Source organism: Erythrolamprus reginae, unplaced genomic scaffold, assembly GCF_031021105.1.
Source record: "Erythrolamprus reginae isolate rEryReg1 unplaced genomic scaffold, rEryReg1.hap1 scaffold_145, whole genome shotgun sequence".
NCBI classification, from domain to species: Eukaryota; Metazoa; Chordata; class Lepidosauria; order Squamata; family Dipsadidae; genus Erythrolamprus; species Erythrolamprus reginae.
Window position 1 is genome coordinate 42995 of NW_027248550.1, and position 22146 is coordinate 65140.

Below are 22146 nucleotides of genomic sequence, written 5' to 3' on the forward strand. Positions count from 1 at the left end.
TTCTGGAAAGTAGTTTTAATTTTTAATTTTAACTTTAGGATAACAAATCCATCTCTCTCTGTAACATGGTGAAATTATCAGTCGATACTCTAGCTGTTGAAAAAAAAAAGTACCAACTAGCATGAAAGTTAATTAAGAAATTCAAAACAGACTACATCGTCCTAGAGAAGAGACAGCATACATAGCATTTTAACACAGTTGACTGAATGAAAGCCAGAAACATTTAATTAGCACTGATGATAATTACTTTCAGATTGAAAACAGCATTATTACAGAACAGACACCCTGTGATAAGCTTACAAAACAGGAGAGAAAATAATAACGATTTTGTCTAATGCTAACAAGTGCAAATTCTGGGAACAGAAGCCCTTTCCATTCACATACATTGCAAATTTTCTTGTTAAGAGCTGAGCAGGACATCTTTGTGAACTGGATTGTTACCATACTGTACGTTTTCTTCCTTCCTTTGGGGACGTCTGCAACATCTCCAAATGGCTATCAAATTTATGAAAAAACTGGGACCACAGAGAATGAGAACACTGTTCTAAAAGACAAAACAACAACCTGTGTTGTGCCATTCGTTTATTGAGATTTTAATGCCTCTAAAGAGCTTCCCACCTTTTATAAAGTTCTGGTCTGCTGCCTTTTAACCTATCCTGGGCCTTGAGCCCGTAGGCTTCCATTCCCCAAATCCCATAAGCCAGGCGAAGTAGCCATTCGGGGAGCGAAAACTTAACATGTACGAGGGAACAAAAGGCTGGAGACTTAAACTGCAAATCCTATTAAAAGGATTCCTTTGATTGGTTATTAAGCAGTCTTTTTTTTCAATCAGTAAATTGCAAATAGCTTGGTCTCCCTTTAAGATCAACTACCTGTGAAACCAAGTACCGTATTTTTGGACTAGAAGGCACACCTGGATTTACAGGAGGAAAACAAGAAAAAAAACCTAGTTTTGGGTCTCTGCACATTGCATTTTTGCCCTCCCCAGCCCCCAGAAGCATTCTGCAGTGCTCCGCACGTCCAATTTTCACCAAAAACATGCCCATTTCTGGCCTGCAGAGTGTTTGTTGGAGCCAGGAAGGGTGAAAACGTGATGTGTAGAGGATTTGAGAGCCCCAAAACAGGTCCATATATTCGATCTAGAAGGTGCGTCGAAATTTTCACCCACTTTTTGTTTTGATGGGAGGGGGGATTAGTGCCTCTTATATCTTATACTTCAAAAAATACATTACTTATACAAGCAGCATGTGGAAAACATCCTTTGGGAAATCCAGGAGAGAACAGAATATAAACATAAGTCCTCCTTTTAAGATTAGTCTCCAGCTGCTTAATGACCGACACAATCTACAACTGTGATTCTGGTCATAAATCAAGGACTAACTGTATGTTTCTAATTAAACTGCAAAAAAGAGACCCCAAGCTTTTCTCAATCTTGTGGCACTTGGGAAGCATAATTTGTTATCGGTAAAGCAATGAACAGAAAAGCAATTGGGAAATTTTGTTTGCTCTTCATTGCTTTTTCATTTTTCTTTTTAAATAAAAAGCTGACTGAATAAAAAGCATTGGGGGGGGGGGGGGAACCCCAAGACAGCCAACTTTGTATGGGAATTAAAAAAAAATTCACACCAGGAATCTGCAATCACATGTGACAGGTATTGGAGCTCTATGGCCTCCGGGTTTCTCTCCTGTTGTAGGAAAATAGACAGCTGAAATCTCGGGACATTCTCCCAAGTCAGAGGGAGATGATCAAAATCTCAGAAGAGTGGGTGATTATCTCTTACACCATTGTATTAAACCTCAGAGAACCCGAATGCTGAAAACCAGACAAGACCCTATTGGATTCCTGTTTTGAATTCAAAGCTGCATTTTCCCCCCCCTGGTTGTTGTTGCCATTGTTGGTCAGAGATTCATCTTGTTTTGCAGGTGGGTCTGTTGATGGTTGATGCGCACCCACTTGCGATCAAAGCCTTTCCCGCAGTAGGAGCACTCGTGCGGCTTCTTCCCGGTGTGTTGACATTCGTGGCGGACCAGGTCTGACTGCCAGCAGAAGCCCCTCTCGCAAAAACAGCACTCGTAGCGTTTCTGCCCCGTGTGCTGTATACTGTGCCGGGAGAAACTCGCCATTCCGTTGAAGTCTTTGCCACATTCCTCGCAGTGCTTGATCTGGTCCTTGAGGATCCGCGAAGATGCAGGAGGCGGCGGCTTTTTCTGCTTAGGTTTCACCTTGCGGGGAGTGGAAGAGAGCATTTCCACCTCGACGGGCAGGTAGCTCTGCCGCAACCTTTCGGAATGACGGCGTGGCTGGGCACCGGCGCCTTTTTCTTGCTTCCAATGGCAAGAATTGGCTCTTCCTGGAAATACTGCTTGGAGTTTCACTTCTTCGAAATGTTCCCCCTGGAGTATTTTCCTCTTTCTCACACTGGTCTGCTTGTAACCTGCTGAAAGGAAGAGTAGATCAGCAAATACCAGGATCTTTTTATCATATGTGATATCCTACGAAAATAGACTAACAATCCTGGGCCTTGAAAGCCTAGAACTACGGCGCCTAAAACACGATTTGAGTATTACCCACAAGATCATATGCTGCAACGTCCTACCAATGACTACTTCAGCTTCAACCGCAATAACACAAGAGCACGCAACAGATTCAAACTTAATACGAACCGCGCCAAACTTGACTGTAAAAAATATGATTTCAACAATCGAGTTATCGAAGCGTGGAACTCATTACCGGACTCAATTGTGTCAACCACTAACCCCCAACACTTCTCCCTTAGACTCTCCACGATTGACTTCTCCAGGTTCCTAAGAGGCCAGTAAGGGGCATACATAAGTGCACTGGTGTGCCTTTCGTCCCCTGTCCAATTGTCTTTCCTTTTTTTCACCTATCTTATATATTCTCTCCCTTTCATATATCCTGTCCTCTAAGTTCGCTTTCACCCTCTTTTATATTATCACATGTCTATTTTCTTCCTATGTATTTGTATATTGGATGAATGAATGAATGAATGAATGAATAAATAAATAAATAAATAAATTATAGAGATGTGCAGAGGCCAAAGAATATTGGAGTCAGATTCAAATATGGATAGAAAAAAATGGTGAAACAAATGTATAGAAGACAACTAGACACAAGAACAGGTTTTTCTCGAACACCATCACTCTGCTAAACAAATAAACCCCTTAACAATGTCAGACTATTTACTAAGTCTGCACTACTATTTACTAAGTCTGCACTACTTCATGGCACCGGACCAGATTATCTCCGGGACCGCCATCTGCCGCACGAATCCCAGCGACCAGTTAGGTCCCACAGAGTTGGCCTTCTCCGGGTCCCGCCGACTAAACAATGTCGTTTGGCGGGACCCAGGGGAAAAGCCTTCTCTGTGGCGGCCCCAGCCCTCTGGAACCAGCTCCCCCCAGAGATCAGAATTGCCCCCACCCTCCTCGCCTTTCGTAAGCTCCTTAAAGCCCACCTCTGTCGTCAGGCATGGGGGAACTGAGATATTGAGAGACTGAGCTAACTGAGAGAGCCGGGGTGGCGCAGCAGGTAGAGTACTGCTGTACTGCAGGCCACTGAAGCTGACTGTGGATCTGAAGGTCAGCGGTTCAAATCTCATCACCAGCTCAAGGTTGACTCAGCCTTCCATCCTTCCGAGGTGGGTAAAATGAGGACCCGGATTGTGAGGGCAATATGCTGGCTCTATTAAAAAGTGCTATTGCTAACATTTTGTAAGCCGCCCTGAGTCTAAAGAGAAGTGCGGCATAAAAATTGAATAAATAAAATAAATATTCTTTCCCCCTAGGCCTCTACAATTTATGCATGGTATGTTTGTATGTATGTTTAGTTTTATAAATAAGGGATTTTTAGTATTGGATTGTTACATGCTGTTTTTATCACTGTTGTTAGCCGCCCCGAGTCCACGGAGAGGGGCGGCATACAAATCCAATAAATAAATAAATAAATAAATAAAATTAGTACTAGTTTTTTCTCATCATTCTTATCACCCATCTTCTCCCACTTATGACTGCATGACTGTAACTTGTTGCTTGTATCCTTAAGATTTTTATTAATATTGATTGTTTCCTCTATTTTTTATTTGATCCCTATAACAATCATTAAGTGCTGCACCTCGTGATTCTTTAAAAAAAAAAAAAGATTGTATAAACATTAAAATAAGACAGTACATAATCCAACTTTTCAATATACAGTACTTATTTGTTTAAATATTGTACTTAAATCTTATCAGACAGACATCACAACATAACACAACGTATCCCCCCCCCCGCAGACTGAACTGTTGTCAAAATAGTTCTTTCTTTATGCAATTCTACGGTCTGTGACATCAGCGGTTATTCTACAGTTGTTCTATGGTTTTATATATAACCAAAGTCAAATGATTGCTATATATATCATATAATTTTGTAAATATATTTCATTCTGGGAACATAAGGTTTTTATTTACAGCCATCATCCCTTCTTATCCACCCAGATGTAAAGTTTTCCCCAAATTTCATAATAACGTGATTTCTCTTTATTTTTAAGCTCTTGTGTTAATTTATCCATCTCTGTGCAGGGGAAGAGCCTTCTCTATGGCGGGCCCAGTCCTCTGGAACCAACTCCCTCCAGAGATTAGAACAGCCCCCACCCTCCTTGTCTTTCGCAAATTACTTAAGACCCACCTTTGTCGCCAGGCATGGGGGAGTTAAGTTATCCTTTCCCCCTAGGCTATTACAAGTTATGCATGGTATGTTTGTGTGTATGTTTGGTTTTTTATAATAAGGGTTTTTTAGTTGTTTTTATTAATTGGATTGTTCATGTTGTTTTACCACTGTTGTTAGCCGCCCCAAGTCTGCGGAGAGGGGCGGCATACAAATCCAATTAATAATAATAATAATAATAATAATAACAACAACAACAACAACAACAACAACAACAACAACAACAATAATAAATCTTAATTATTTCTGACAATGTACAAATGTACTGTATCTTCTTTTATGTACATGGAGAGCATCTGCACCAAAGACAAATTCCTTGTGTGTCCAATCACACCTGGTCAATAAAATAATTCTATTCTATTCTAGAATTAAAACCAGAGATATTCCTATTGAGTATTTTACCAGAAAAGTTTAACAAGAGAAATGCATATCTAATTGTCCATGTGATTACAGCAGCTAGAATTGCATTTGCACAAAAATGGAAAGCAACAAAAATTCCTTCTGAAGGAGAAGTCATAAAGAAAATCTTGGACCGTGCAGAGAGGAATAACAGTGAATATTAAAGACAAGGAAGACACAGAATATTATAATGTATGGGTGGAATTTTGTGACTTCATAGAAAATGAATACACACAGAAATTAAATGAATGACTGACCCAATTAAATGAATGTCAGAATGACTATAAAAGACAAAAATTGAGAATAAATGGTGGTCGACCAAAGTGACAAAATTGGGTTTTGAGGAGGCAGCATTAGGTTAATAGCATATACCCAAAATTTTAAGGTATATGCAATGATATATGATGTTGAGCTGGCCACGCCCACTCTGGCCTGCTGAAGTCAAACAACTCTGGTGCAGCCCTCAATGACATTGAGTTTGCCACTCTTGCTATAGAACAGGGTTCTCCAACCTTGGCGGATTTAAGACTTTGCTGGCTGAGGAATTCTGGGAGTTGAAGTTCACAAGTCTTAAAGCTGCCAAGGTTGGAGAACCCTGCTATAGAGCAATGATGGTGAACCTTTTTATGGTTTGCATGTCAGAAGGGCATGTGTTAGCATGTGTGCACATGCTCACACCCGTTCCCTCCCCCCACACATGCACACCCCCATGCTGCCCCTGCGCATACACACAACCCCCCACCACCCAGGCCTCACTAAAGCCTGGGATGGTGAAAAAACAGCCCAATGGGCAAACCGAAAGTTGGGAAAACGGATTTCCGGTTTGCCCATTGTACTGGAGCCTTGGGGGAAGCTTCCTGAAGCCCCAGAGTGCAAAAAAACAGCACAACAGGCAAACCGGAACTCCATTTTCCCGAACTTCCGGTTTTCCCATTGGGCTGTTTTTTGCACTCTGGAGCTTTAAGGAAGCTTCCCTGAAACCTCCAGAGGACGAAACAGCCTTCCCTGAGGCCGAAGGCTAGCACACACGTGTGCTGGAGCTGACACAGGGCAACAGATTTAAACTTAATATTAACCGCTCCAAACTTGACTGTAAAAAATATGACTTCAGTAACCGAGTTGTCGAAGCGTGGAACTCATTACCAGACTCCATAGTGTCATCCCCAAACCCCCAACACTTTACCCTTAGATTATCCACGGTTGACCTCTCCAGATTCCTAAGAGGTCAGTAAGGGGTGAGTACAAGTGCACTAGAGTGCCTTCCGTCCCCTGTCCTATTGCTCTCCTATATCTCCTATACCTTTCTTCTATTCCTATATCTCTTCTTCTATTCTTTCATTGATATGTTCTATTCCTATTGAGGAATCCTCAATCTGAGTATTGTATTGGCAGTTCTGTGTTAGCAAATACTTCAGAAGAAAAGGATTTAGGGGTAGTGATTTCTGACAGTCTCAAAATGGGTGAACAGTGCAGTCAGGCGGTAGGGAAAGCAAGTAGGATGCTTGGCTGCATAGCTAGAGGTATAACAAGCAGGAAGAGGGAGATTATGATCCCGCTATATAGAATGCTGGTGAGACCACATTTGGAATACTGTGTTCAGTTCTGGAGACCTCACCTACAAAAAGATATTGACAAAATTGAACGGGTCCAAAGACGGGCTACAAGAATGGTGGAAGAAGGTCTTAAGCATAAAACATATCAGGAAAGACTTCATGAACTCAATCTGTATAGTCAGGAGGACAGAAGGAAAAGGGGGGACATGATCGAAACATTTAAATATGTCAAAGGGTTAAATAAGGTTCAGGAGGGAAGTGTTTTTAATAGGAAAGTGAACACAAGAACAAGGAGACACAATCTGAAGTTAGTTGGGGGAAAGATCAAAAGCAACATGAGAAAATATTATTTTACTGAAAGAGTAGTAGATCCTTGGAACAAATTTCCAGCAGACGTGGTAGATAAATCCACAATAACTGAATTTAAACATGCCTGGGATAAACATAAATCCATCCTAAGATAAAATACAGAAAATAGTATAAGGGCAGACTAGATGGACCATGAGGTCTTTTTCTGCCGTCAGACTTCTATGTTTCTATGTTTAGACAGCAGGATAGTCACTGCTGCATTTTTAAAAAAGGAATAAAAAACTGCTTACCGGAATTAAGTTGTGGTGGTGGCGGCGGTGGGATTTGCTGCTGCTGCTGCTGCTGCTGCTGACTATCTTTGTTGGTTGGTCCCTGCGTTGGAGCCATCTCTGGTTCTTCTGGCTCCTGAAATGGGGGGAGAGGAAAAGTATCCACATTGATTCAAAAATTGTTGACCTACTGTTAGGACTCTGTCCATTAACTGTTGGCTGTAGGTATTGCAGACTGCCACAAGAGGGAGCTAGAATTTATAGCTTATTTCTCTGAGTCACCCTCTCTATTTCTCTTTGTCTGGCTACTCACTGTTAGGTTAGATCTGCAATCTCTCTGTATTGTAATTATGTATATCAGCTAAAATGTGTTTAGGTTTCATATTTTTGTTTGCTGATTAGGACAAAAATAACTGGTAAGAAAGACTATGCTCTTGGTAACATCTTCGGAGAGGGGCAGCATACAAATCTAATAAATAAGTAAATAAATAAATGAATGAATGAATTAATAAATAAATAATAATAAAATAATAATAATAATAATAATAATAATAATTTGGATTGTTATTCTGACTTATTATGTGTATGACTTGAGACTGTTTATAGGAATATGTTACTTCTCAAAGTAAACTTTTATTCAAGTTAGTGTATCTGTGTGTGGCTGAGTAATTATTCACTATTAATCTCAAAGTTTCTGTGAGTGCACAACCTTCGTAAACAAGGATTACTCTGCTCCTACATTGTTGTGGTTAGCTCTGGCCCAGCTCCTGCCCCAAGGACAGTGGATGTGGGGGAGACATCCACATGCTGCAGGACTGTTTTGCCCCCGGTGGAATCTGCTGATGAAGGCTCCTCTGACCAAGAAGACATGAGTGACAGGGAGGAGGAGAGTGTGGCAGACAGCTCAGAAGGAGATCAACTATCTAGCTCCTCCTTGGATTCAGAACAAGAGTTAATGATACAGCCACGCATGAGGAGAGCAATGCATAGGCAGCAACAACTGAGAGATTATTATCAAAGAAAATGAGGCCACCTGTGGTTGGGTGGGGCTGTGGTGATTAGTGAGGCTGCTATAAATAGCAGCCTGTGGGTTTGGCCATTGTGGAGGATTATCTGATCCTTGTGTTTCGTGACTGCTTTACTGACTTGGACCTTTTGTGTGCTGATTTTTCCCCGCTTTGAAACTAAACCAGAGCAAAGTGTGTTTCACTTTGTGAAAGAAGAAGGACTGTGAATTGCCTCACAGCTGCAAGCTAAGTATCACAGAACTGATAAGGGACTTGTACCAATTACCAGTTTGTTTGGAGACGGGTGCTCTTTGCTATCCCAAAAGAGGGCTTGGTTTAAGTGAAGTTTCATGATAAAGAACATTGTTTTGAATTTTCAAACGTGTGTGTGTGTCTGAAATTTGTACCTGTGAATTTTTGGGAGGATTCTACCAGAGAGCCTGACAGAACATACATTAACATTTATAACACATCCTTTTGTTCAAATAAAAGTTGCAAAGAGACAAAACAGAAGATTTTCGGAAGCATAAGGAGCTGTTAGTGGCACAGAGTGCAGCATTGCTGAGTTAACTCTGCCCACTGCCAGGAGTTCAATCTTAACCAAGGTTGACTCAACCTTTCCATCCTTCCGAGGTGGGTAAAATGAGGACCCAGATTGTGGGGGCAATATGCTGGCTCTATTAAAAAGTGCTATTGCTAACATGTTGTAAGCCACCCTGAGTCTAAAGAGAAGGGTGGCATAAAAATCGAATAAATAAAGTAAATAAATAAAATAAATATTCTTTCCCCCTAGGCCTCTACAATTTATGCATGGTATGTTTGTATGTTTGGTTGGTTTTTTGGTTGTTTTAGTATTGGATTGTTACATGCTGTTTTTATCACTGTTGTTAGCCGCCCCAAGTCCACGGATAAATAAATAAATAAATAAATAGTTAGTTAAATAAATAGCTAGTTTTTTCTCATCATTCTTATCACCCATCTTCTCCCACTTATGACTGCATGACTGTAACTTGTTGCTTGTATCCTTAACATTTTTATTAATATTGATTCTTTCCTATTTTTTATTTGACCCCTATAACAATCATTAAGTGCTTGCACCTCGTGATTCTTTGGAACAAGAGGCTGACTCTGTAAAATCGCTTGTTAGAGGGGGCTGCAAAGCACTGTGAAGCTATGTATACGTCTAAATGCTATGGCTATGGAGTGGTAGATAAATCTTAAAACGGTATTGCTATATGAGAACACAATGATGAGAATTCACAAAAAATCCACACTGGGAAGTTTGCTTATATATAGTAAGAAATCTCACTTCACAGCAAGGGCAGAAATGAGGTCCAAAACCCATCAAGGTCTTGTGATAGCACTAGCACTTAAGACTTATATGGTGCTTTACAGCCCTCTCTAAGTGTTCTGCCTGACTGGGCTCAGGCAATGCGTAACAGTCCAAGGAAAAGAAATCAAACACACACGTGCTCTTCTAATCAGCAAACATGTATTAAACAAACAAAAAAGGGTTACTCAAAACAGTCCTTAGTGTCAGGAAACAATGATAGTGCAAGGCTTACTTCAGCCGCATACAAAAACACAGGAAAAAGCAAACAAAGACAACCTGGAATGAGCAAAGACGTTTCAGGAGTCCTTTTGAATCTTTGGAGCAAACAGCAAGTCCCAGAGTTTTCACCTCCCACTTGTCTGAAAAAGCTGGGTTGAAAACTCCAAAGGCACGGAACAGAAACTTCAGAGCAGGAACCACAAAATAACGCAGATAAACAGACACAGTTTGCCTTGTGCCTCTGCTCCCTTTTATACCTTTAGCCCTCATTAAGGGAACCACACCCAGCCCTCAGTATAAGAACCACACCCAACCCAGGTGCTACTCTGATGACTTGTAATAATCCTTCAATTGATCCCTCCTTTGCATCGCTCTTCTGCTACGCATGTTTATGAATTGTTCTGCAGAGGAATCCAAGGACGAAAGACTGTCTGAGGGACTGCATGCCAAATCCCCTGGGCTGTCTGCTGAGTCCTGCGAACCAGTGGCCTCATCCTCCTGGCTGTCTGCCACATCTTCCGGGCTGTCAGCCAGGCTTTCGCACTCACTTTGTGCCGCATCTCTCCCATCTGTGGAAGCAACGGCTGGCCCAGGCCCAAACACAACACTAAGTGGTTTACAAAGTCAGCATATTTCCCCCAATCATCTGGGTCCTCATTTGACCCACCTCGGAAGGATGGGAGGCTGAGTCGACCTGAAGCCGGTGGTGAGATTTGAACTGCCGGCAGTCAGAAGTAGCCTACAGTACTTCACTCCAGCCACTGCGCCACCAGGGCTCACTTAACAGGGTCATTAAGCGATGTCTCGCTCAGTGACCCTGTGGCTTAGCCACCGGGTTACAGGTCCCAATTGTCATTAAGTGAGTACAGCATTCCCACAACCAACCAAGGCAAAGAGGGCTTTCCTCACCTGCTCTCCCCTCCTTTCCGCTGTTTGAAGCCGTCTCAGAAACTCCTCGGCCAGACCAACAGCTTCCAGGCAGGTATCCGGAGTACGTTCCTTGACCCAGTTTTGCATTTCTTGCGGCAAGATGTTGAGGAACTGTTCCAGAAGCAGGACTTCCAGAATCTGCTCCTTGCTGCTCCTCTCGACCCGCAGCCATTGGCAAAAGAGCTCCTGGAGGCGGGCGAGGACTTGCTGCGGGCCCTCGGCTTCTTGAAAGCAGAACCGGCGGAATTTTTGACGTTGCTTCTCCCGGATGGCCGCCTCCCGGTGCAGGACCGCCAACTTCACCTTCCAGTAGTCTTCCCGATCCTCGGCGGAAAGGGCGATGAAAGCCCTCTCGGCCTCCTCGCTGAGAGCCGGCAGCAGCCGCGTCACCCACTCTTTTCTCGGCCAGCGGCAAGCCACGGCGACTTTCTCGAAGGAGGCCAGGAAGGCCCGAGGATCCTCCCAAGGGGTCAGATCGTCCAGCAGCTGCTTCTCCAAAACAGTGTCTTTCAAGAACTCCTGGAATTGCGATTCCCACAGATTGTCCCTGCTCCAATCCTCTTGCTCCTGGGAAGTTTCCAAGAATACCCCCATCCCTCCGGTTTGGGGGGCGAGAGAGAGCCAAGGGGTCGCTCCCAAGCCCATCTCGGCTTGCAGACTTGGAGTGTCGTCCTTTAGCCGTACATTCTTGGCCAGCGCCATCTTGTTTGCCCTTTTCTCCTTCCGCAGCTTTGCTTTCCCCATTTGGCCGAAGTTAGGCCTGACCTGCACAACCCCTGCAATAAAGCTGTTTAAAATGGCGACCGCCGAAGCACCAGAAACGCTGATGCAGCAAATAACTTCTGTTCTGGCTGCCTCACAAAGTTCTGGAGGGTTTTTTGTAGCTAGGGCGGAAAAAGGAAAATACAGTTATCGCTTGCAGATTTTTGAGGGAAAAACACTCGCAAAGAAATCAGTTTGTGAAGCAAAGGACTCTCCCAAAACGGCTCAGTTTGCTGTCAAAAGAAAAAAAAGTAATAAGATTCACACGGGGATCAAAATGAAGGTGTTTCAAGGAGCTAATCGAATGGAACTCCCCAGGAAATTTGAATAAAGGTAGTCCTCGACTTACAACAGTTCATTTTGTGACCGTTCCAAGTTACAACGGCACTGAAAAAAAATGACTTATGACCGTTTTTCTCACATACTCGCTCCAAGTCTTCGGAGAGGGGCGGTATACAAATCTAATTAATAAATACAACCACATTCTAAAGAGGAATCATTGAGTCTGTCATCTTGCACCTCTATAACTGTGTGGTTTGGTTCTTCAACCCAACAAGACCAACACAGACTTCAGAGGATAATCAGAACTGCAGAAAAAAACAATTGCTGCCAACCTGCCTTCCATTGAGGACCTGTAGACTGCACGAGTCAAAAAGAGGGCAGGGAAAGTATTTACTGACCCCTCGCATCCTGGACATAAATTGTTTCAATTCCTACTCTCAAAACGTGGATACTACGTTGGGAAAAAAACTGTACTTTATAACGCCATCACTCTGCTAAACAAATAATTCCCTCAACACTGTCAAACTATTCACTAAGGCTGCATTTATTTATTTATTTATTTATTTATTAGATTTGTATGCCGCCCCTCTCCGAAGACTCGGGGCGGATCACAACAGCAATAAAAAACAATATAACAGTGGAACAAATATAATATTAAAAACATATAAAACCCTATCATTATTTAAAAACCAAACAGCAACATTCATACCAAACATAAAACAAAGTATAAAATAGCATTACTATTAGTCTTCTCATCATTTCTGCCACCCATCTCCTCCCACTTATGACTGTATGCTGTTTTATCCTTATGATTTATATTAATATTATTTCCCTATTGATTGATTGTATCTCCCCCGGACCTATACAATTTATACATGGTATGTTTGTGTGTATGTTTGCTTTTAATAATGGGGGTTTTAGCGTTTTTAAAATTACATTAGATTTGTTCTTACATTGTTCTTCTTATTGTTGTGAGCCGCCCCGAGTCTATGGAGAGGGGCGGCATACAAATCTAATTAATTAATTAATTAAATCCTGTGATAATCACTAAATGTTGTACCTCATGCTTCTTGACAAATGTATATTTTCTTTTGTGTACACTAAGAGCATATGCACCAAAGACAAATTACTTGTGTGTCCAATCACACTTGGCCAATAAAGAATTCAATTTAATTCAGTTCAATTCTGCCAAACAATAAATGCCCATTATGGATTAGTGCAATGTTTTTCAACCTTGGCAACTTTCAGATGTGTGTGAACTTCAATTCCCAGAATTCCTCAGCTGGCTTGAAGTCCACCTGCTGTGTTAACATTGTCAAGGTTAAGACACACTAGTTTAGGTTACTAAGGGGCCACTCCTTTCTCACTGCAGGAACACACCCCAAGACGGATAGTCCTCGACTTACATCCGCACTTGAGCCCAAAATTTCTGTTAAGTGAGACATTAAGCAGGTCTTGCCCCATTTTATGACATTTCTTGCCAAAGTGGCTAGGTGAATCACTGCAGTTGATGTTTGTATCACAGTTGTTGAGTGAATCCAATTTTCCAATTGATTTTTGCTTATTAAAAAGTGATCACATGACCATGGGACACAGCAACTGTAAGTATGAACCCAGTTGCCAAGTATCTGAATTTTGATCATGGGGCAGCTACTAAGGTGGTTAAATGTGAAAAACTGCCACAAGTTATTTTTTCAGTGACAATGTTAATTTCGAACCGTCACTAAATGAACTGTCATAATCTGAGGACTTCAGATCGTGCAGAATGCAGGTGCGAGAGCTTTCCCAAAAATGCCCATGTAACACCAACACTCCGCAGTCTGCATTGGTTCCCGATCAATTTCCGGTCACAATTCAAAGTGTTGGTCTTGACCTATAAAGCCCTTCATGGCATCGGACCAGAATATCTCCGGGACCGCCTTCTGCCGCACGAATCCCAGCGACCGATTAGGTCCCACAGAATTGGCCTTCTCCAGGTCCCGTTGACTAAACAATGTCGTTGGCTGGTCCCAGGGGAAGAGGCTTCTCTGTGGTGGCCCCGACCCTCTGGAACCAGCTCCCCCCTGAGATTAGAACTGCCCCCACCATCCTTGCCTTCCGCAAACTCCTTAAAACCCACCTCTGCCGTCAGGCATGGGTGAACTGAAATATCTTCCCCAGGCCTATACTGTTTATGTATGGTATGTTGTGTGCATGTTTTTTTAAAAAAATTATGGGTTTTTAGCTTTTTAATTATTGAATTTGTATTATATATTGTTTTCTGTTGCTGTTGTGAGCCGCCCCGAGTCTGCAAAGAGGGGCGGCATACAAATTTAATAAATAAATAAATAAATAAATAAACTGTCATAACCTGAGGACTATCCACAATTGTTTTAATTTATTAAAATGTGCTGAATTTAATTCTTAACTTTCATTTTTATGCAGCTTCTCTAAACCGTGAGCCAGATATGCAATCTCACTCCTCAATCTGATCCTCCAGATAAAAGGAATTTCAATAGAAGCCAGAATCAAAAAAAAAATTTTTTTTAAATGTCCAACTTATTTGAGGTGGTTTCCTCCTTTTTTTTTTAAAGGACAAGGATAATTTTTTTCAGGTTCAAGGAAAGGGGTTGACTGTGAGCATTTATCCTGCCTTGAATCCAATCAGTCTCAGGAGTAGCATTTCAACTATTTCCCTGAAGCGCCATTACCACCAGGTGCAGCTAATCCATTTGTAAATTATTTGTATTCCTTGAAGGCCCAAGAAACCAAGATACTGTAATGAAAATGGGAACCGTTTTGCAAGACAAAAGGGCGGCTTCCCCCTTTTAAATAGGTTTAGATTGGCAAGAGGTCAGCCAGGGGACAGGGTGTGTTATCAGAATACTGTAACAGAACAGAAATATAAATATTTATATATTTTTATTTATTTGACTTCTATCCCAATGGGACTCAGAGCAGCTTACAACACTACCTACCTATATATTGACTAAATTACTATGAACAAACTCTATGTAGTGAAAACGCTTTAAATCGTTCCTTTAGTACCCTTTTTATGATGTTTACCATTTACATTAAACTTTGGAAATTGCATTTTTTTCTTTGTTTGTATTGTTATTGTTGTTCTGTTTTGTTTGATTTTTCTTTATTATATATGCTCTTTTCTTTTTTTCTAGTCTTTTAAAATATATATTCAATAAAGACTATTTAAAAAAAATAAATGTTAAAAAAAACAATTATACAGTAAACCCTATTTAATTTAGGGAATATCTTTTATTGGGTCATCTGAACTTAATACTTGGCTCTAAATCTTTCAAATCCACCTCCCACCACCCTGAATTTAAAACTGGAAGGGTATAATATATATATTTATATTTATTTATTTGACTTCTATCCCAATGGGACTCAGGGCAGCTTACAACAGTACCTACTTATATATTGACTAAATTACTATGAACAAACTCTTATGATGTTTACCATTTACATTACACTATGGAAATTGCATTTTTTTTCTTTGTGTTGTTATTGTTTTGCTGTTTGATTTTTCTTTATTCTATATGCTCTTTTCTTTTTTTCTAGTCTTTTAAAATATATATTCAATAAAGACTATTTTTTAAAAAATAAATGTAAAAAAACAACCCAATTATAAACCCTATTTAAATTATAGGCTTCCCAATCTAGACCAACTTGGGGAAATTGATATACCCCTCGGCTGTTCCACTTTATGCTTGATTTGTTTGGATTGCATGATTGTTTCTTAATAAGGGTTTTAAATAGTTTTTTAAAAAAATATTGGATTTGTATTTTGTATTGTCTGTTGTGAGCCGCTCCGAGTCCTCGGAGAGGGGCAGCATACAAATCTAATTAATAATAATAATAATAATAATAATAATAATATTAATAATTATTATTATTAATATTATTATTATTATTATTATTAACTTGCTGCTCAAGGCAGGTACCCTATACCATTCATATCCTTGAGGAGACACACACAATTTAGGGAATATCTTTTATTGGGTCATCTTAAAACGTAATACTTGGCTCTAAATCTTTCAAATCCACCCCCCCACACTGAATTTAAAAGCAGAGGGTATTTTAAACACAGAAATTACTTGCTATCCATTAGTTGGATTTTATAGCACACCCAAATCTCAGGTTTCCAACATAATTAGTTTAAGACAATCAACTTCAGACGATCAAATCATGGTTTAAACACTAATTGGTGTGATAACATTAAGCTACATAATCACCTTTGTCTGTTTTAACAAAAAACACTACCTCCGGCCTGGCTAACCCGACTTTACAGCCCGGGAGATGGAGTTCATGAAGTACACAGTATAAAGAACACGTAAACTCAGCCGCCGCCAAGTCGGTATTAAACGGGCAGCGGCCAACGGAACTCCTTGCCGCGTGACCTTGGGAACGAGCCATATGAAAGGGGGGAGGGGGTTGTCGGTCCGGATAGGAGAAAGAGATCTTTCTTTATGACTCAGTGTTTCCAAACCTCGGCAACTTGAAGATATCTGGACTTCAACTTCCAGAATTCCCCAGCCAGCATTCGCTGGCTGGGGAATTCTGGGAGTTGAAGTCCAAATATCTTCAAGTTGGCAAGGTTGGGAAACACTGCTTTATGTATTGAGGCCTGGATGTAAAGGGAGACCGGATACGAAGGGCCCTAATCCAAATCACAGCTGGGGGAGGGAGACACAACAGTTTTAATGCATTTCAGCCTTATTTCTTGCAAATAATTTCTTAGGCATTTCACAGGGCCGTTATTTCAATCTTAGGTCGATTTATTCAATGCGTGTGCCGCCCGCCTCGCGAATTCAAAGCCACGTTGCTCAACCTTTTTTCTAACACAGTTTTTCACGCGTGAAACCCCAGATTTCGCGGGAATTTTATTTTTTTTAAAGAAAAGTCCTTTTAAAGATAGACTGCCACTGCAACGACAGAAGAGATTTTTTTTTTTAATTGCCGTGCTACTTCTTTGCCGGGATGTTGGGTATATAAACGGAAAAGAACTGCAAAAACCAGCAGGGAATAAAACGCCTCCAAAGAAGGCAGTGGCGGTGAGTCCCGCAAGCTTTTTTACTCCCGCGCCCTCCCAAGCCCGTCATCAATCATACAAATCCAAATAGATAGATAGATAGATAGATAGATAGATAGATAGATAGAAGATAGATAGAAGATAGATAGATAGAAGATAGATATAGAGAAGATAGAGAGAAGATAGACAGAGAGAGAGAGAGAAGATAGACAGATAGATAGAAGATAGATGATTGATAGATAGACAGACAGATAGATAGATAGAAGATAGATATAGAAGATAGATAGATGATAGAAGATAGATAGATAGATGATTGATAGATAGATAGAAGACATAGATTGATAGATAGAAGACAGATAGATAAATGATTGATAGATAGACAGACAGATAGATAGAAGATAGATAGAGAGAAGATAGAGAGAAGATAGATAGATAGATGATTGATATAGATAGAAGACAGACAGATAGATAGATAGATAGATAGATAGAAGATAGATGATTGATAGATAGATAGACAGATAGATAGATAGAAGATAGATATAGAAGATAGATGATAGATAGAAGATAGATAGATAGAAGATAGATAGATGATTGATAGATAGATAGAAGACATAGATAGATAGATAGATAGATAGATAGATAGAAGATTGATGATTGATAGATAGACAGACAGATAGATAGAAGATAGATAGATAGATGATAGATAGAAGATAGATAGATAGAAGATAGACAGACAGATAGATAGAAGATAGATAGATAGATAGATAGATAGAAGATAGATAGATAGAAGATAGATAGATAGAAGATAGATAGATAGAGAGACAGATAGAGATAGAAGATAGATAGATAGATAGATAGATAGATAGATAGAAGATAGATAGATTTATTTATTTATTTATTTATTTATTAGATTTGTATGCCGCCCCTTTCCGTAGACTCGGGCGGCTCACAACAATAACAAGAACAATGTAAGAACAAATCTAATAATTTAAAAAACGCTAAAAAACCCATTATTAAAAGCAAACATACACACAAACATACCATGTATAAACGGTTCCAGAGGTATTCTGGCCCGATGCCATGAAGGGCTTTATAGGTCATAAATAGATAGATAGAAGACAGACAGACAGACAGACAGAAGATAAAGAGAGAGAGAGAGAGATAAGCAAGCAAGCAAGCTGCAAACCACGTTGCTCCCCAAACTCACCTCGGATCCGGCCTCGTGGGAAGGAAAACTGGGCTGGAAAGGCTGCAGCCGGCGTGCTCTCTTTTTTTTCCCTGCACGTGCCGAATCTAAGTGAGAATCGAGCCCTGCCCATTTTAAACTTTTGCAAGACTCCTCCCTCACCCGATAGGAGCTTTAATTAAGAGAGGTGGGACGTGGGAGAACCTACATTTAAATATCTACATCCTTAAAAAGAGGCTGGGGAGACGCCATTCATATGTTAATGGAGAAAAGGGAGGAGAAAATATTTGGGTAAATAAGTTTGAGACATTGCCCGGGGCAGGGCCGGTTCAATACTCCTCTGCAAGGCATGTCCCATTTTAGAAACATAGAAGACTGACGGCAGAAAAAGACCTCATGATCCATCTAGTCTGCCCTTATACTATTTTTTTGTATTTTATCTTAGGATGGATATATCCCAGGGATGTTTAAATTCAGTTACTGTGGATTTACCAACCCCGTTTGCTGGAAGTTTGTTCCAAGGATCTACTACTCTTTCAGTAAAATAATATTTTCTCATGTTGCTTTTGATCTTTCCCCCAACTAACTTCAGATTGTGTCCCCTTGTTCTTGTGTTCACTTTCCTATTAAAAACACTTCCCTCCTGGACCTTATTTAACCCTTTGACATATTTAAATGTTTCGATCATGTCCCCCCTTTTCCTTCTGTCCTCCAGATTATACAGATTGAGTTCATTAAGTCTTTCCTTATTTTACATTTGGAAACATTAAAGTAATGCACTTGGGGAAAAGGAATCCTCAATTTGAGTATTGCATTGGTAGTTCTGTGTTACTTCAGAAGACATTTTATTCATTCTTATAGAATAGAATAGAATTTTATTGGCCAAGAGTGATTGGACACACAAGGAATTTGTCTTTGGTGCAGATGCTCTCAGTGTACATAAAAGAAAAAGATACATGTGGTACAACACTTAATGATTGTCATAGGGGTCAAATAAGCAATGAAGAAACAATATTAATAAAAATCTTAGGATACAAGCAAGGAGTTAAAGTCATACAGTCTTAAGTGGGAGAAAAAGGATGATGGGAATGATGAGAAAAACTAGTAGAATAGAAGTGCAGACTTAAAGAGTCTGACAGTTCATTCATTCAGACTTCTATGCCACCCAATCCCAAAGGACTCGGGGCGGCTTTGATTGGTTGGTTGATTGGTTGGTTGGGGCTCCATTTTTCCTCCGCCAGGTCTAGAAACTAGGTAGGTTTGGTAGAAAGAAGGTGGCCACTCAAAGTCCTTTCTCCATGCTATTATTTCTCAGGGTCAAGAACCCATTTTTCCCAGGAATAGATTAGATTAGATTATTGGATTTGGAAGCATAGTTCCCTCTAAGCTGAGCAGTGAGCAATCGCTCACTTAAAAATCATCATCAACTCAGAGTTTTCCAAACCTGCCCAGAAGCCGAGAGGGAAAGAGTGAGAGGCAAGGAGAGAGAGAGGAAGAGAGGAAGAGAGAGAAACAGATAGAAAAAAGAGAGGAAGGAAAAGAGAAAGAAAAAGAATGGGAGTAAGGAAGAGAGAAAGAAAATCAAAATCTAGTTTGAAACTAGCTCAACTATTTAAGTGGCATTTTGATATCGATAGAGTTGCCCTATTATGAGCTCACTGTTATAGACACACAGTACAGTATTTTATTTTGAAATTGTCTGAGGCAAAACAGGGTGGGTTTTTTATTTGTTTGTTTGTTTGTTTGTTTGTTTATTTATTGTTTCTGTGCCGCCCAGTCCCGAAGGGACTGCCGCTCAGACACTATACTTTTCCGCCCCCCCCCCCCCCCAAAAAAAAAATTAGAGGGAATACTGTTTGGAAGGGTTACTGGAATAGGGAAAGGGCCTACATATGTATGTAAATAAATAAAACCAGTATAGAGGGAACAAGGAAGGAAGGATAAAGAAAAAGGAAGGAAAGAAAGAAAGAAAAGAAAGGAAGGAAGAGAGAGAGAAAGAAACAGAATGAAAGAAAGTAAGTCTATGGAGAGGGGCGGCATACAAATCTAATAAATAATAATAATAATAATAATAATAATAATAATAATAATAATAGGAAGGAAGAAAATAAGAAAGGAAGGAAGGAAAGAAAAATGAAAGAGAGATGGAAAATGTAGGAAGAAAACGAAAGAGAGCGGTAAATGAAGTATGACTAGACATATTCAAGAGGAGATTGGACAAAAGTGTACATAAAATGAAAAAAAGAAAAGAAAAATACATTCATCAAGAATCATAAGATACAACACTTTGTGCTAGTCATAGGTTACTTCTGTAATAAGCAATCAAGTCATACTATGTAACAAACAGAACAATATAAATCTTAAAAATACAAACAGCATGGTTATCGTCATAAGTGGGATGGGTGATAGGAAGGATCAGAAGTTGGGAATGCTCCAACACTGGAAGTTTTTAAGAAGTTGTTGGAGAACCATTTGTCTAAAGTGGTGTAAGGTTTCCTGCCTTAGCAGGGGGTTGGACTAGAAGACCTCCAAGGTCCCATCCAACTCTGTTGTTGTTATAGAATAATGATAATATTCTTAGTACTGTATATTATCTTAGTCTCAGTAAATAGATTGACAGTGTTGTGGGAATTAGTTGTTTAGCAACTAATTTGGGGGGGAAACTCCTTGTGTCTAGTTGTTCTGTTGTGTAGTGCTGTATAGCACTGTAGAGCTGTATAGCACTGTAGAGCAGTGGTTAGAGTGCAGTGCTGCAAACTACTTATTGCTGATCACTGGCTGCCAGCAGTTTGGCAGATCGAATCTCAGTAGGCTCAAGATTAACTCAGCCTCCTATCCTTCCAAGGTCGGTATAATGAGTACCCAGATTGTTGGGGGCAATATGCTTACTTTCTGTAAACAGCTTAGAGAGGGCTGAGAAGTGGAATACAGTATAAGTCTAAATGCTATTGCTATTGTTATTTTGAGAGTAGAAGTTGAAACAATTTATATCCAGGGTGTGAGGAGACCTGTGGAAATAACACAAGCCAGGTCTTTGGGTGGATTTTGAGCCAAACCTCTCTAGAGGAAAAAAGGAGCCCCAATCAATCAAACCAGCTGGCTGGGGAATTCTGGGAAATGAAGTCCACACATCTTAAATTTTTTGATCCCCAGAAGCACTGCTCCCAGCATCGATGGGCATGGTCACTGTTTGTAAACCATGATTTTAGGATGTACTATGTTTTTTAGCAAGTCACCCCAATGTGATCATGGTTAACCAGTTATTAACTGCTTAATTGCACTCACAACTTCTGGAGGCAAGTCATTCCACTGCTTAATTGTCCTCACTGTCAATAAATTTCTCCTTAATTCCAGGTTGCTTCTCCCTTGATTAGTTTCCATCCATTACTTATTGCCCTTGCCTTCTGGTGCTTTGGGGAAATAGTATGGTCTCCTCCTCTTTGTGGTAGCCACTCAAAAGTATTAGAACATTGCAAGAGAAGATGACCAGCAGCGAAAAGAACAGATTCCCTTACATAACTGATGAGGGGATACCAATTATTAAAAATGTAAATGATAAAATCTGCAAACCTTAAAGATGCCTCAAGACTTTTATTTTTAGGGTGACACTTGTCTTGCAAACTGGCTGACTGACTAGGTGCCATCAGGCTGGTGTTGACTCCTAGCAACTACACAGAAAATTTTCCCCCATGAATCCCAGCGACCGATAAGTGTTGTGGTTAGCTCTGGCCCAGCTCCTGCCCCAAGGAATGTGCAGGTGGATGTGGGGGAAACATCCACATGCCCCAGGCCTGTTTTGCTCCCGATGGAATCTGCCGACGAAGCCTCCTCTTACCAAGGAAGCGTGAATGACAGAGAAGAGGGGAGTTTGGCAGACAGCCCAGGAGGAGATGAATCATCTGTATCATCCCTGGATTCTGAACAAGAATTAATGACACATCCACGCATGCGTAGAGTGATGCATAGGAGACAACAACTGAAGGATTATTACAAGAGAAAATGAGGCCACCTGTGGTTGGGTGGGGCTGCCGTAATTAGTGCTACAGATAAAAGTGCAGCTTGGTGTTTTAGCCTCATGGCAGTTTATCTGATTCATTATTTCCTCAAGTTCGTAGTTTTCGTGCTGTTCAAGATTGTGTGTGGACT

The 22146-nt window shown here is 40.5% G+C and overlaps 1 protein-coding gene across 1 annotated transcript; it reads right to left on the minus strand.

Annotated features, from left to right (window-relative positions):
- On the minus strand, nt 1–18115 carry LOC139155936 (zinc finger and SCAN domain-containing protein 16-like). The gene is made up of 4 exons (XM_070731316.1): nt 18022–18115; nt 10721–11625; nt 7274–7388; nt 1–2435 (listed from the first exon to the last, which is right to left on the minus strand). The coding sequence occupies exons 2-4, from the start codon at nt 11483–11485 to the stop codon at nt 1900–1902; spliced, it is 1416 nt and encodes a 471-aa protein (XP_070587417.1). The 5' UTR covers nt 11486–11625; nt 18022–18115; the 3' UTR covers nt 1–1899.
- Nucleotides 18116–22146: the final 4031 nt, after the last annotated feature.